This window comes from Lacerta agilis, chromosome Z (assembly GCF_009819535.1).
Source record: "Lacerta agilis isolate rLacAgi1 chromosome Z, rLacAgi1.pri, whole genome shotgun sequence".
Classification (NCBI taxonomy): domain Eukaryota; kingdom Metazoa; phylum Chordata; class Lepidosauria; order Squamata; family Lacertidae; genus Lacerta; species Lacerta agilis.
The window spans coordinates 8,279,415-8,294,363 of NC_046331.1; the positions used below are offsets into that span (position 1 = coordinate 8,279,415).

Below are 14,949 nucleotides of genomic sequence, written 5' to 3' on the forward strand. Positions count from 1 at the left end.
ACAGGCCAGATGAGATGAGGCAACCGCAGTCTGAAATAAAAAGGCAAAAGATTATGACTGGTTTGTTTCAGGAATCAAGATGTGTGTGGGGGGGGGGGGTCTGGTCTCTGCTGTGAGATCGACACAAGAAACTTTGTCCTATAGGCTCAGGGGGAAGCGCAGCCTAGAGTGAGGTTGGCGGGGCCGCTGCTGGCAGGGGCAAGTCCACAGTTGGGGTTTCGGCGGTGCCTTGGACAGGGCTGGGCTTGCGGAGCTCCAGTTTTTCGCTGAGCTGGCTGTAAAGCTCCTTCAAGGCTTCTCCACCCTGTCCGACAAAAACACAAGTTTTACAAAGGTGAAGAAACCTCAAAACCTGAAGCTGTTAAATCACACTTTAGCTGTTACTAGCATTTCTTTTCACTATTTATTGTAGGCTGTCTGTTTAAACACATATGCACACACTTTGAAAGGTGTGTTTATCCATCAGCTGTGTTTAGTTGTTGAGCTGGGGGCCCGTGCAAAATTATGAATAAAGCAAATGGCACCAATGAAGGCTGGAAACGGAGCAGAGGAGAGAATGGTATGTCTGACACTGAATGAATGCAAATTTCACCTCTGCACATGAGGCTATTTTCTCTGCATCCCTCCCCAACTCCTCTGTATCCTCCATTAAGGCAGGTGGTCTTGAATTTAGGTTTTGAACTCTACGGCGCGAAAGACTGCACACCATTCCCTCACTCTCAAGCATTATGTGGTATGGATTGCATCATGTCCTTAGTGGTACAGCATCTGTCTGGTTCATGCAGAAGTTCCCAGGTTCAATCCCTGGCATCTCCAGGTAGGGCTGGGAAAGACTCCTTGTCTGGAACCCTGGGGAGCCACTGTCAGTCAGGGAAGACAACACTGAGCTAGATCTGACACAGAGGAGTGACCATCCAAGACGGGAAGGTCCACTGGCAATAAATGCAGGCCACGATGCAAAGCTTGAGGTAGCCTGAAACTCCTGAAGTGGTACCCCCTGGATTCAGAACCCACGTCCCACCAGACTCAGATTCTTCCAAGGTAACAGCTCCCTCTACACCAAGGGTCTCACCCCTTTCAGGTACAAAGAAGGACAAGTGAGTGGTGTGGCCTGTTGATAGTTGCGAGGCCCATATAGAAAGACCTGATAGGCCATATTAGATCCCAGGGTGGGGTCTGAGGTTCCCCACCAGGTGTGTGTGTGTGTGTGTGTGTGTGTGTGTGTGTGTGTGTGTACAAATTCAGATATGGTTTCTGGTTTAAAAAAAAAATCAAGAAAATCATTCAGGGCAAAAACAAATGACCGTGGTACTTGTGATCACTCCATCTCCCACCCACCACTTTACCTGCTTGGGAGGCTCCAGTGCCTTCTGCAGGGACTCCAACTTGGCAGGTGCCACCTTGTGGTGGAGGTGAAGGAGGAGCCTCAGCACGTGTCTATGTACGTTCTCCTTCCTGTTAAGTAGCAGAAGAGATGAAAAGCCTAGAGCTGAAGGACTCTTGGCTGGGGGTTGGGCAGTCCACTCCCCATCTGTTCCCTCTGGGTACATTGCCGTAGTGGGGAGCAGGTGGCCCTTAGTGTGGAGTGGGGTGGTCAAACCCCAAACCCTCTAAAATGGCTTGCAGGGGGGAAAATAGAACATTCTTAAGAAAATACTAATAAAATTGAACCCTTTTTTTTTAAAAAAAGGTAGGTAACATTTATGGAAAAAATAGATATAATCTGTTTTTAAAAAAACAAAACCTACCAACAAAATGGCATAATCAGGTAGGCTTGCCTAAATAAACAAACAAAAGCTTTTAGCTGGCATTACAAACAGTAGATTGAATACAGTCCAGCTCAACGACAGCACCAGCCTAACAGGAAGGCCACTTCCTGCAAATTCTCTCACTGAGAGCCATGTGAGGCTGTTTCAGAAAAGGACAGTACCTCAAGCAGGTGGGGAGGAAGAAGTCATCAAAAAGGCTAGTGCAGAACTCCTCTTGAGCGAACTCATCACTGAGGAGGGTGAGGTTGCTGGTGAACAGGTGCAGGAAGATGTCACTGAAGGCCAGGTCATTGAATGTCTCCCCTGCAGGACCAAAGGAGCAACAGAGAATCCCCAGGTGATCCTGAGAGGCAATCCTTTTCAACAGGTACATTTCTATCCCACCTTTCTCCCAGGCAGATCAGGGAAGGGCCAAAGCATTTACCTTGCACACAAGTGGACCAAGGCAGGATCCCTCTCTTTATGTGTGGCATGGTCTAAGTTGTACTGAGCCGTATGCAATTAACTCTTCTGAAACTGCATGCTAGCTCTCTTATATCTGGTTATTCTGGGTTGTAGCCAAAATCCAATCCTACTCAGAACAGACACACTGAACTTAATGTATGTGACTAACTCAGGCCCATTCACCGGGGGGCGGGGGCGGTGTCCTACTCCCGAGTAAAATTGAATTGGCAATATCGCTTGACTCTGCAGGAGGGAGATCCTTTGGAAGGGCAACTTACCAAGGGTGGGGAGCAAACGGAGAAGAGCATTCTTGTTCCTCTGCTTAGTGATGTGAAGCACGTAGTAGAGCCCAATCTCGCAGGCGATCCGGTGCTCTTGCAGAAATCTAGGGTGCAAAAGAGAGTTTTAAGCTGCCATTCTCCACTATTTCCAGGAATGAACAGGGTGAATTGAATTCAAACTTTCATTGCTCTGGCTACAAACATCTTTGGAGTTTAAGAGATCCCATGCTGGTCCTACTCAGAGTAGATGCCCTTGAAAACAATGGGGAAGATTAACCCTGTTAGATGCAAGCCATAGATTCCAAGGCTAGCCAACTGAAGGAAGCACTGGCTGCACATACATGTTAGATTCATAGACTCATATAACTGCAGAGCTGGACAGCAGGAATCACAGTGAAAAAATCCCTGACAGATGGCCAGCCAACCTCTAGTTTAAAATCTCCAGTGAATGAGTCCAGCAGTAGAGACCACGGCCTCCTCAAATGTGGAGCCATCCCTGGAGGTGGGATGGTGCCTAAAGCTCTCTTCTGGCTAGAGGCACAAGAAACAGATTACTTCAACCCGTTATGGTCTTTCCCCTCCATAGCTCTCCACTTTCTCTGGCCACAGAGTTAGTTCCCTTCCTTATGGGACTTTTCGGACACACCTCCACTGCTTTGCTCGCAAGGAGGATTTAAATGGCAAAATGGCTTCAGTGTTTGATATGACTCACTTGGGAAATATATCTGGGATTGTGGTGGGGTAAGGTGCTGGGCCCTTGTCTTCCAAAGGCAGCCTCTGATCGACGGTGTATGTGTGGTCATCCACCACGAAAGTCATCAACAGTGGTAGGAACCTGGTAATCAAGTCTACTTCCTGCGGAGCAGAGAAGGAAAGTGAGGGTCAATGGACAGAAAATGGAAGGCAGGGATGGTAGGAACCTGTGGGTTTCCAGATGCTGTGGGACTCTTAACTCCCATCAGTCAGCATGGCTTATGGTCCAGGATAATGTAAGCTGTAGTTCAGCATCTGGGTCACAGGTTCCCGAGAATTAGATCTTAGGCATCACAGGCAGCTCAAAGTGACGCACATGGGCACCTACCATTTTGGGTTCCTTAAAGATCTGACTGTCAATCATGTCCCAGGCTCCCTGTCCCAGTGTCAACATCCTCAGGAGAAGCAGAAGATCGGGGCTTTCCTGAAAATTCAAGAATAGCAAAGTAACTCACCACCACCCTTTTCAAATCCCGAAGAACTTTAGAGTCCTGCAGGATATCAAATCAAAGGCCTTACTTATTGTAGGAAGGGAAGATCATATTTCATGCACGCAGAAGGTCCCAGGTTCAATCTAAGGCACCTTCAGGAAGGGCTGGAAATGTCCTCAGCCTGAAATCCTGGAGAGCAGCTGCCAGCCAGCCAGCGTAGGCAGACACTGAGCTAGATGGACCAATAAGGCAGCTTCCTATGTTCCCATATAGTCCAGCATCCTGTATCCCACAGTGGTCAATCTGGCCAGATCCCCATTCTGACTACAGACTGCTATACAAGTCTCCTGAACATTTCTCTTGGCAACAGGGGGAGACGGAATGGTACACCTCTTGTGGGGGGTAGAGATGTGGTCCTGGGGCCTTCAGTTGCTGACTCTATCTGGGAGGCATCAATGTCTCACTCACCCTGGGTAACATATCCTGCCCAATCAGCTCCTGCAGGTGGCGGATGGTGCTCAGAGCCAAGGTGTTGATGGCAAATGGATCACACAGTATCATGGATAAATCCCTGTTGGGGTGAGGTGGACAGAAAGTAACAGCACATCAAACACATAGGCCCACAACTGAAATAGGTTTGCTCACACAAAAATATTATTCTGGCTCCTTTTGACAGCCAGAAAGTCTGAATTTCAGTCCTTTGACTCAGTACGATCTTTGAACATATCATTATTATTGTAGCCGTCAACATATGTAGCCTTTGAAAATACGGAGGAAGATCTCTCTAGAGGAATGTGTAAATGTGAATGTTACCAGGTGTGCCTTCCATTTAATTAAACAGGCATTGCAGCTGGGAGTTCTCAGACTCCTAAAAGGACACTTTTTAATCACATGTAAATGAGCTTTCTAAAAAGAGATGCTCTGCTAGCTTCTCAGCGCCAGCCTACTTATGGGCAATCAATGATCTTCAGCTAAAGGCCTACAGGTTAGATTGCTGCAATGCGTTATACATAGGGCTGCCTCTGAAGACAGTTCAAAAACTTCAGCTAGTGCAGAATTCAGCGACCAAGTTGCTCACTGGAGCAAGACAGTTTGAGCATATCACACAGATCCTGGTCTGACTGCACTGGCTACCAGTGAGTTTCCGGGCCCAATTCAAAGTGCTGGTTTTGACCTATAAAGCCTTAAACGGCACAGGACCGCAATACCTCAAGGAACACTTCTTCTCATTTGAACCTACCCAGGCCCCGAGATCATCTTCCAAGGCCATCCTTCATGTGCTGCCTTCTCAAGAGGTCCGGAGGGTGGCAACATGAGAACAGGCCTTCTTTGCAGTGGCTCTCCATCTGTGGAATGCTCTCCCCCAGGGAAATTTGCCTGATGCCTTCATTATATATATACCTTTAGGCACCAGGCAAAAACATTCCTTTTTAACCCGACCTTTGGTTGATCTGATTGACATCCTATGCCCTTTTAAAATGTGTGGGGGGGAGTGTTAGTGGGTTGTCGTTTTTGATTATATAGTTTGTGGTTTTATATTATGATTTTGTTCCGTGAATCACCCTGAGACCTTCGGGTATAGGGGGGGTATATAAATCCAATAAATACAGCTCAAACACAACTCCTCTATAACAGTGGTGGCCTTGCAGATGTGGCAGGACTCCTAATCCCATCAGTCTTAGCCAGCATGGCCAGTGGGCAGAGATGATGGGAGTTGTAGTCTCTAGGATGTTAAGTTCAGCAGAGGGAGTCCTCTTGGTAGTTCAGCCTCTCTCAGAAGATTTTGCTACGCTGCCCCTTTTCTCCTTCAAATGTCATTTTCCTTTTCCTTTCCCTAACTACTTGATTTATTTTTTTCCTGACAAACAAGCTGGTTTGATGTACAGTCGTACCTCGTATTACGAACGCTGCGTGTTGCCGGGTTTGGCGGTTCGCGCATGCGCAGACACGCAAAATGACATCACGCGCATGTGCAGAATTGCTTCAGGCACATGCGCAGACGTGGCGCTTCATGTTGCGGACCTTTCAGGTTACGAACGGGGCTCCGGAATGGATCCCGTTCGTAACCAGAGGTACCACTGTATAACGATCTTGGCTACCAAGTATAATACTATACTATTAATAAAAGTATTTTAAAAACTAAGTACAGGTGGGTAGCCGTGTTGGTCTGCCATAGTCAAAACAAAATCGAAAATTCTTTCTAGTAGCACCTTAGAGACCAACTGAGTTTGTTCCTGGTATGAGCTTTCGTGTGCATGCACACTTCTTCAGATACCTGAAGAAGTGTATCTGAAGAAGTGTGCATGCACACGAAAGCTCATACCAGGAACAAACTCAGTTGGTCTCTAAGGTGCTACTAGAAAGAATTTTCGATTTTGTAAAAACTAAGTAGTTTAGGGTGGTGGCCCAGGGGAGAGCATCATTACGGCAGCCCCTACGTTATGGAATTCTCTCCCCACAGAGGTGCAGCTGGTACCTTCATCATACAACTTCCACCAAATGCTGAAGATTATGATGTATTATTTGTTCAATTTATTTACCACCTTTATCCGAAGATCCCGGCGTAACGTACAACATTAAAAACATAATTACACAGAGTAATAATGATGATGATGATGATGATACACAGAGAAGGGCCTTGGAAGACAAGCCTAGGGTCTGAGTTTGCAGGGGAAGAAGAGGCCCTTAAGGTATTGAGAACCTGAGCCTGGAATTAGACCTGGAAACTACAGCTAATTGGCAGCCAGTGCAATCAGGCCAGGATGGGTGTTATATGCTCGACTTGTTTTGCCCAGGTGAGCAACTTGGCCATCAAATTTTGCACCTCTTTATCCTGGCCTTTGACACACGAGATGTGTCCCCCCCCCCAGGGCCACCTCCCCGCCCCCTCAATATTCCTGTGGCTGTAATCCATTATAACCATTTTTAATTCTGAATTTTAAAGTGTTGTAACCTGACCTGAGATTTGTTGGTGAAGGGCAGGCAGTATATTAGTAATAGTCCAGGAATATCTGAAGGAGTCACAAGTTCCCCTTTCCAAAAACATCTTACTACCAAAACAGGTGGTGGAACACTGTGCCTTCCCCTCAGGAATATTTCCACTCCTACCACAACCCTTCTCAAAATATTAATTCCTTTAACACCCAGTCTCAGATTTGTGTGGGTAACTCAAAACCTGGTGAGCCCACACTATGAAATCTGTTGGTGCTAATTAAAGGCATTTTCCCACTCTCTATGAAAATGGAGTGAGACATTGTACAGCAAAAGAAGCAAGGCTGGACCACCTGATTTGCAACGACTCACCCCAGGACTTGCTCTTGCCCTTTCTTCACTCCGTCGAGGAAACCTTGCAGCTCTCTGGCTCGCTTGTTGTCCACAAACCTCTCTCTAATGCAGGCATCCAGGCACCAGGTGAACTGCCAAAGAAGCAAAAGGTTTAGCACACTCTGTGGGGACACTCACCCTTAGAGAACACACAGATTAAGTTCCTTTCCTAAGGAACAGACAAGAGACCATTGCAGCAAGCATGCCAGGTTGTGGAACAGGAGGTGGTGTCAACATGTGGCGCCATTGAGCATGGTGGCCTTCTCAAGATCTCTCCCTGGTGCCCAAAAGCCCTCTGAAATTTTCTCTGCTTTGCATTTAAAAAAACAACCATGCACTTCCAACTCCCAATACATTGCCTCTGACTTGTCTTTTCTCTGAACTAAAAAAGCAAGCCCCAAATTTATTTATTGTTTATAAAAGTATTTATGTACTCTTCCATTAATAATAATAATAATAATAATAATTTATTTATACCCCGCCCTTCCCCGCCAAACCGGGCTCAGGGCAGCTAACATCAATAAAATCACAACAAAAACATAAAACAATTCATTAAAATACAGATTAAAATACAATTTAAAATTTAATTTAGACTGCAGCCTCACTTTTAAGTAGCCCACCAATCACACCAAAAGAATGAAACATCAGGGTTAAACTGAAACCAACCAAAAGGCCAGGTGGAACAGCTCCGTCTTGCAGGCCCTGCGGAAAGATGCCAAATCCCGCAGGGCCCCGGTATCTTGTGACAGACCGTTCCACCAAGTCGGGGCCAGTACTGAGAAGGCCCTTGCCCTAGTTGAAGCCATCCTAGCATCCTTGTGGCTCGGGACCTCCAAAAAGTTATTATTTGAGGACCTTAATGTCCTACCCGGGACATACCAGGAGAGGCGGTCCCTTAGGTACAAGGTACAAGGGTCCTAAGCCGCATTAAAAAAATATCAGCATGGTTTTCAACAGTAATGCATAGAATCATATAAACCGTGGGAAATCAGGCATCAATTAACTATTGTGGAAAGATGTGTTCTGAACCGTCTGTATTGGCCTATTGTAACACTGCCTCCTTAAGGAGTTGCTCCACCCTTCTGAGAAGGAGTTAAGAGATCTTTTGTTTCTAACTGGGGGCACACACACCCCCAACTGCACTCACCTGAGACCTTGCACCCATACCTTGTGACAGGGGTCAACCGAGCAGATCTCGCTGATATCTAGGTCATGCAGTGACATCAGGAGCTCCGCCCGCAACGTGCAGTAATGGACATTGCGTGTCCGCAGGAACAAGGTCCGCAGGAACTGCAGCACCATGTCGTAGAGTTTCACATTCTTCCCGATCATTTGGGTGAGCTTCTGGACCACCTTCAATCCCAAAGACAGAAAAGAAACCTCTGAGGCTGGGGTATCACCCAAACGTTCTAATGGGGAATACCGGGACTTAAAATCAAGGCAGCAACGTTCGAGTCATTTAGGTTCTCTCTCAGTGGGGAATTTGAACCCAGGTCTCTCCCCAATGCTTGTCTAGTGCTCTAATCCTCTACACCAAACTTTTTGAGATTTGGCCCCCACATCATTTTGCGAGCTTCAGAGCAGAGCACAAATTATTCATTTAGTTTTATTTTAAACCCCTAAATGGCCTCGGTCCAGTATACCTGAAGGAGCGTCTCCACCCCCATCATTCTGCACGGACACTGAAGTCCAGCGCCGAGGGTCTTCTGGCGGTTCCCTCACTGCGAGAAGCAAAGCTACAGGGAACCAGGCAGAGGGCCTTCTTGGTGGTGCCGCCCGCCCTGTGGAACGCCCTCCCATCAGATGTCAAACAAATAAACTACCTGAAGGCAGCCCTGTTTAGGGAAGTTTTTAATGTGTGACATTTTAATGTATTTTAATCTTTGTGGAAGCCGCCCAGAGTGGCTGAGGAAACCCAGCCGGATGGGCGGGGTACAAATAAATTTTTTGTGTATTTTGTATATTTTGTAAAAATAGTGTATATTTTGAAGTATAAGACTACTTTTTAATCCAGGAAAATCTTCTCAAAAGTCGGGGGTCGTCTTATATGCCGGGTGGAGAATCTCCGGTCAAGAATATCTCAAACTCTGTATTTTAACTGGAAAAGTTGGGGGTCGTCTTATATGCCCAGTTGTCTTATATGCCGGAAGATACGGTAACCTTCCCTCACTGCATTTTATCCTCACAACAACCCTAAGAGGGAGGGTAGTCTAAGTCAGACAGGAACTGGCTGAGAGTCACACAGGGCGTTTTGAGGTCGAGGGGACTGATATTTGATCTTTCAAATCTCGAGTCTGATACTAGGGCTCACCAGTTATTACAGGGCTGGGGAACACCCAGAGGCCAAATGCAGCTATAAGATCCATCTGGTCCTCAGGACTCTCTCCAGGCCACACACGTACCAGCCATGCCCTTCTCCCCAGGCCCATAGCTGTCAACTTTCCCCTTTTTAAAAGGGAAATTCCCTTATTCTGAATAGGGAGAAGAAAAGGGAAAGTTGACAGCTATGCCCAGGCCACACCCTTCAACTGGCCCTGCTTTACACCCTTGAGCGCTTCTACTTGGCTGGAATGTGTCTCTGAACTCTGATATAGCCTTTTGCTGGTATGGATGGAGGACAGAGCTGGGGTGTGAGTGTGTGCACAGAAGCAAACCTACTGTGCAAAGGTAAAATTCACTGCTCCACCCACTTTTGCCTCTTACCGTGCCCACCACTAGCACATGGCCCCCAGAAGGCTACCTACAAGAGAATTTGGCCCGTGAGCTGAAAAAGGTTCCCCACCCCCGATTTGTTAAAAGAACCCAGTTTCCCACTTCCGGCCTCAATGCTCAAACCAATGCGCTGGGTGTTTGGACTTCACCTCTCCTTGGCGCCTCATTTTGGGAGTAGGGCTGAAGAAGTTGTGCAGGACAGAGAGGTCACAGCTGAACAAGGCATTCTCCTTCTCCAGGATGTACTGCTTCAGCAGAGGGGACACCTCGTCGCCAAACAGGGCCTGGTTGTCCTGCCAAATCTGACGCTTCACCTCCACGGCACATGCTTTGTACAGGTCCTTGTCAGCCATCACCAACTTCAGCTTCTTTTCTGGCACCTGTGGCAAGGCACACAGTTAGGAGAGAATTTCAATGAGAGTTAATCATACGTTTGGTCCCTTCACGAGACCCTGGTAAAGAAGTATCCTTTGCATTTAAGAGCTGGCATTTTTATCACAATGCTCTTTCAACACTCCAAATTAGTTATTACAATACTATTATTTAAGGAGAAGACAGGAGTGCCCGGCATGCTCTGGTCCATGGGGTCACGAAGAGTCAGACACGACTAAACAACAACAACAACAACAATAACAATTATTTAAGGAAACTTGCTGGCTGACTTTCAGGAAAGAAGGCAGGGTTGCCCAATTCCTTTTGCTCCACCTCCATCACCGAGATCTCCTGACGGAGTTTGTGGAGACTGTCCAGTAACTCAAATAACAAGCTTCTTTATAAAAATATTTGAATGTTCTATTAAAGGATTAAAAAATATTTATGGTAACAGCACAAAGTAAAGTAACTTGGAAGCTTAAAAATAACAGAGCTTACTTATCTGACTAACAACTGAACAAACACTTACGCAGCAACGCAGATGAAGAGTAGCAGGTTTCAATTTAGTAGCGTAACTACAGTGTGAAAAGGAAGATAACCCATGACCTAAGTAAGATTTAAGCAAAACTGGCCCCCAATCCCATGACTTGATGTAACCAATCATGATGCTTAACAGATGGAAGCTTCAAGACAGTGAACTCCCACTCCTCCCATCTTGAAGGAGGAACCACCTGCTTCCCATCAATTTTAATTCTCTGGCCTTGGAAGATAAGGGGCACCTGTGCCTGGCAAAAACTAGTCTTTGTAATACACACACACACGTATGTTCTTACTGTTAACATTACTGACTTTTTATTGTAGTTACTGTTGTATTTTTTATGTGATGCACTGCCTTGTTATATTTTCTATGAAAGAAACTTCTTGGCTGCCTTTCAAGATGTCCCAGATATATTTGCACAGCAGATGCTCTAGAAGAGTCACAGCTCAATGGTAGAGCATCTGCTTTGCACACAGAAGGTCCCAGGTTCAATCCCCAGCATCTCCAAGAAGGGCTGGGAAAGACTCCTGCCTGGAATCCTGGAGAATTGCTGCCAGTCAGCGTAAACAGTACTAAGTTAGATGGACTAATTCAACCAGACTCAATATAAGGAAGCTTCCTATGTTCCTGACACTGAGCTACAGCCCATCCCCATGAGAATACAGAATCCTAGACCCAATACCAATTTCTAGGCATAGGCAGCCTCCCCCCAAATCAGGCAATGCCAAAGATTGAATGCTAGTGATTCAGTGTACCTTGGGCAGGTGTTTCATGACACACATCACCACAGGTTGGATTGATGGCGCCTTGACCAAGGGAAAGCTCTTCTCCAGGAGGTCTTCCAGCTTCTTGTATCTGGAGTGTGGGAGAAGAGAGGCATGCAGAACATGTTTAGTGCTACTACAAAAAGAACAGGAAGATGTCCTTCCCCACAGAAGAATTCCAAACACACCTTTCTTCAGCCTTTCCTTCGGAGGCGATGGCTGAGACCCTCTCCAGAAGCTTCTCCCTCAGCTCGTCAAACACAGACTGGTGGAACTCAAGCCTGGGGGTGCCATGGAGGTCCAGGAATGGCAAGGCGGACTGAAGAGTGGGCAGGAGGATGCCATTTTCTGTCTGTCAATGCCATACACAAACTCTGTCAAGGTAGTATGTTGCAGATCTCACATCTCTAAAGCAAAGGGGGGGTGCCTGAGGCCCAGGGGCCAAATGCAGCTCTCTGGGAATCTCTAACCTCCTTGCTGTTCCCCACTGCTATATACATAGCTGTCAACCCTCCCTGCCGTTTCCCAATGCTATAATAAGGGAATTTCCCGCAAAAAAGGGAAAAGGTTGACAGCTATGCCTATGTGGCCCTTAAAATTCCTTATGGTGTCCCCTGGGTCCTTATGGCGAAGGGTAGGTAATGAATTATTATCAATGCCTCTTAAAGGTAAAGGGTAAAGGGACCCCTGACCATCCAGTCGCGCATGACTCTGGGGTTGTGGCACTCATCTCGCTTTATTGGCCAAGGAGCCGGCGTAGAGCTTCCGGGTCATGTGGTCAGCATAACTAAGCCGCTTCTGGCGAAACCAGAGCAGCGCACGGAAACGCCGTTTACCTTCCCACTGGAGCGGTACCTATTTATCTACTTGCACTTTGACATGCTTTCAAACTGCTAGGTTGGCAGGAGCAGGGACCGAACAACGGGAGCTCACCCCGTCGCGGGGTTTCAAACCACCGACCTTCTGATCGGCAAGCCTTAGGCTCTGTGGTTTACACCACAGTGCCACCCGTGTCCCGCCTCTTACTTGCCTACATATTGGAGAGGAACTTTCAAATGTGTGCAGAAACTAGTCTGCTGTACAAAGGTAATTTTTACAGTTTTTTGTCCCACTCAGTTTTGCATCTGGCCCTGCCCACCGCTGGCATGTGGCCCCCAGAAGGTTGACCCGAAATGAAAGCGGCCCTTGGGTTGACAAAGTTTCTCACTCCTGCTCTAAAGAGACTTAATCGTCAAGGTTCACAATGGAGTTGTTTTTGTTGGGATTTTTTCTCACCAAGCTGCTCTAGCAGTACTAGCAGTGTTACTAAGATTTGTATGTCATGTGAATGTCTGAGAAGCGTGAGAAAGGAAATCTGTTTTATCTCTTCCATCTTGAGTTGTTATTGTTGGAAGTTAGTTTCATTTCTATGTGTCGCAGTTGTTCTGTGCTGGTGTTCAGGGAACACGGACGTACTGATGGAGTTCTGTACATAAGACTGTAAAATAAAGTAGTTTTAGCAGAGTCGCGCACATATTGGACAAACATAAAATGGGGAGATGCGTATTTTCTATTCAAATCAGTTTTTCTTAAATTCCTTTTGCAAATTGGCTACTGCATCTACAAGCTATCTCTTCTTTGAGCTCTATTGATGGTGCACTCCATTTTTGATGTGGTATTTAAAAAGTAAAAGCTACCAATTTTTCTAGAGTACTGTACAGTGGTACCTCTGGTTACGAACCTGATCTGTTCCGGGGTGCTGTTTGCACCCCGAAAAGTCCGTAACTTGAGTGACGATATTGCGCATGCATGAAAGCGCAATATCACGCTTCTGCGCATGTGCAAACTGCACCAGAACGCTTCTGCGAGTGCGCGCACGGCGAAACCCGTAAGTAAATACTTGTGGGTTTGCCACGTTTGGAACCTGAAAAAACGCAACCCACAGCTAACGTATCTAGAGGTATGACTACCTTAAAGACAGACAAATACATCACAACATGTACGTTTTGTGGACTAGAGCCCTCTTTATCAGGTGTGTGATTTCAATCAGGCACTTGCCGAAAGATACAATTTCTGGCTGCTTTGCAGCAGATTTACAAGATTTCTGACTCCCAGCTGCTTAACCATGGCAATGACAAAATAACTTCAGCCTGAAATTATACAATTGGAATGGAATTTTGCTGCTTGAAAAAAATATCAACTAATTCTGCAACCTGAATTTGCCAGCATGTGAATGATGAAAGCAGTGATGGTGCAGCATTCTGTTGCAAATCTGAGCACACTGACTAAGAAGTAAGTGTAACCAGTCAATGGGCATTACATGTGAATAAACATACTCGTACTTTATGAACTAAAGTGGCAGAGCAGATGTTCTGCATGCAGAAGGTTGCAGAATGATGTGCAACAACAAGCAGTGAGAAAGAGCCATTCCTCTTAAGCCTTCAAAGAGCTGCGCCCACCCGTAGGGCAAGATGAGGCGACTGCCTTATGTAGCAGAATCCACTGTGGCAGCAGATCTTGATGTAAACATTTATCCCCCCCCCCCAAGTTTCCCTGGTGTGCAGGGGAAGCACTATTTGGCAGTTTGCCTCAGGTCTTGCGCCAGCAGTACAGCACTGAGCTAGATAGCCTTGCAGGACCATCCTGCGCACGTCTAGTCAGACGTAAGCCCCACTGGGACCCATTCCTAGGTAAGTGTGCCTAGAACTGCACCCCAAAGCAATTTTTGCATACTGGGTATTTTTCTCTCTCGCGCGCGAAAAGCGGTTTGCATTTAAAAACAACAACAACCGGACATGGCCATAAGGTAGTTTCCTACGCGAGAGCGTGACTGCACTCTGCACATGCTCCGAGAGGTACCTTTCTTTCTTTATTTTTTTATACGAGCACAAAGACGCAACCCCACCGTCTCCAGCCGGTGCCTCAAGGGTTAAGCCTCCAGGGCCACGGGAGGGAGGGAGGGAGGGGGGAGGCCCACGCACCTGGAACTGCTCGATGGCCTTGAGAGGCTCCGTGCAGTTGGTCAGCGTCTCCTTCAAGTCTTCCCCGTTAGCCACTCCGAGCTCCTGCAGCCCGGCAAACATGGCGCAGCACCCTCCTCCTGGATCGGGGTCCGCCCGCCCCCTTACGCCTGGGTCTCACATCGCAACCGGCCCCCCAGAGCGCCGCGGAGCACCCCCGTAAGGCGTCCTCCCGTAAACCGCTCCTGTAGCACAAAGGGTTCCGCTCTGGGCGCAGGTTGCCCACGCATCCCTCCAAACTTTGCGAAGGGGAATGTGGCAAGGTCTTTCTTTCGAAGGGCAGGCTCTTATAACTACCACCACAACGGTACCGGTGCTTTTCACTGCCAATAATTGTGCCGTTGCTCCTTCTGTATATGCTACCCACCTAACCCAAGTTATCTGAAATGATTCCCAGAAACAGTCAAACACAATTCGGAATAAAACCTTGAAAAGACAACCTTCGTCTGATCTCAAACGCGCAGCCTTATTAGCGTGGATTTTCATGAGCTTCCTAAAGAGAAGGATGGCGGTGTTTTGTTGGCGTGAGATACACACGCTTCCTGTGGCTGGTGGGTGCATC

The 14,949-nt window shown here is 47.0% G+C and overlaps 1 protein-coding gene across 1 annotated transcript; it reads right to left on the reverse strand.

Moving 5' to 3' along the window:
* Positions 1-109: 109 nt before the first annotated feature.
* Positions 110-14,503, reverse strand: NELFB (negative elongation factor complex member B). Its single transcript, XM_033137745.1, has 13 exons — positions 14,349-14,503; positions 11,577-11,740; positions 11,380-11,479; positions 9,864-10,094; positions 8,170-8,355; positions 6,982-7,094; positions 4,147-4,249; positions 3,576-3,671; positions 3,207-3,349; positions 2,492-2,598; positions 1,931-2,072; positions 1,347-1,455; positions 110-304 (listed from the first exon to the last, which is right to left on the reverse strand). The coding sequence occupies exons 1-13, from the start codon at positions 14,448-14,450 to the stop codon at positions 164-166; spliced, it is 1,737 nt and encodes a 578-aa protein (XP_032993636.1). The 5' UTR covers positions 14,451-14,503; the 3' UTR covers positions 110-163.
* Positions 14,504-14,949: the final 446 nt, after the last annotated feature.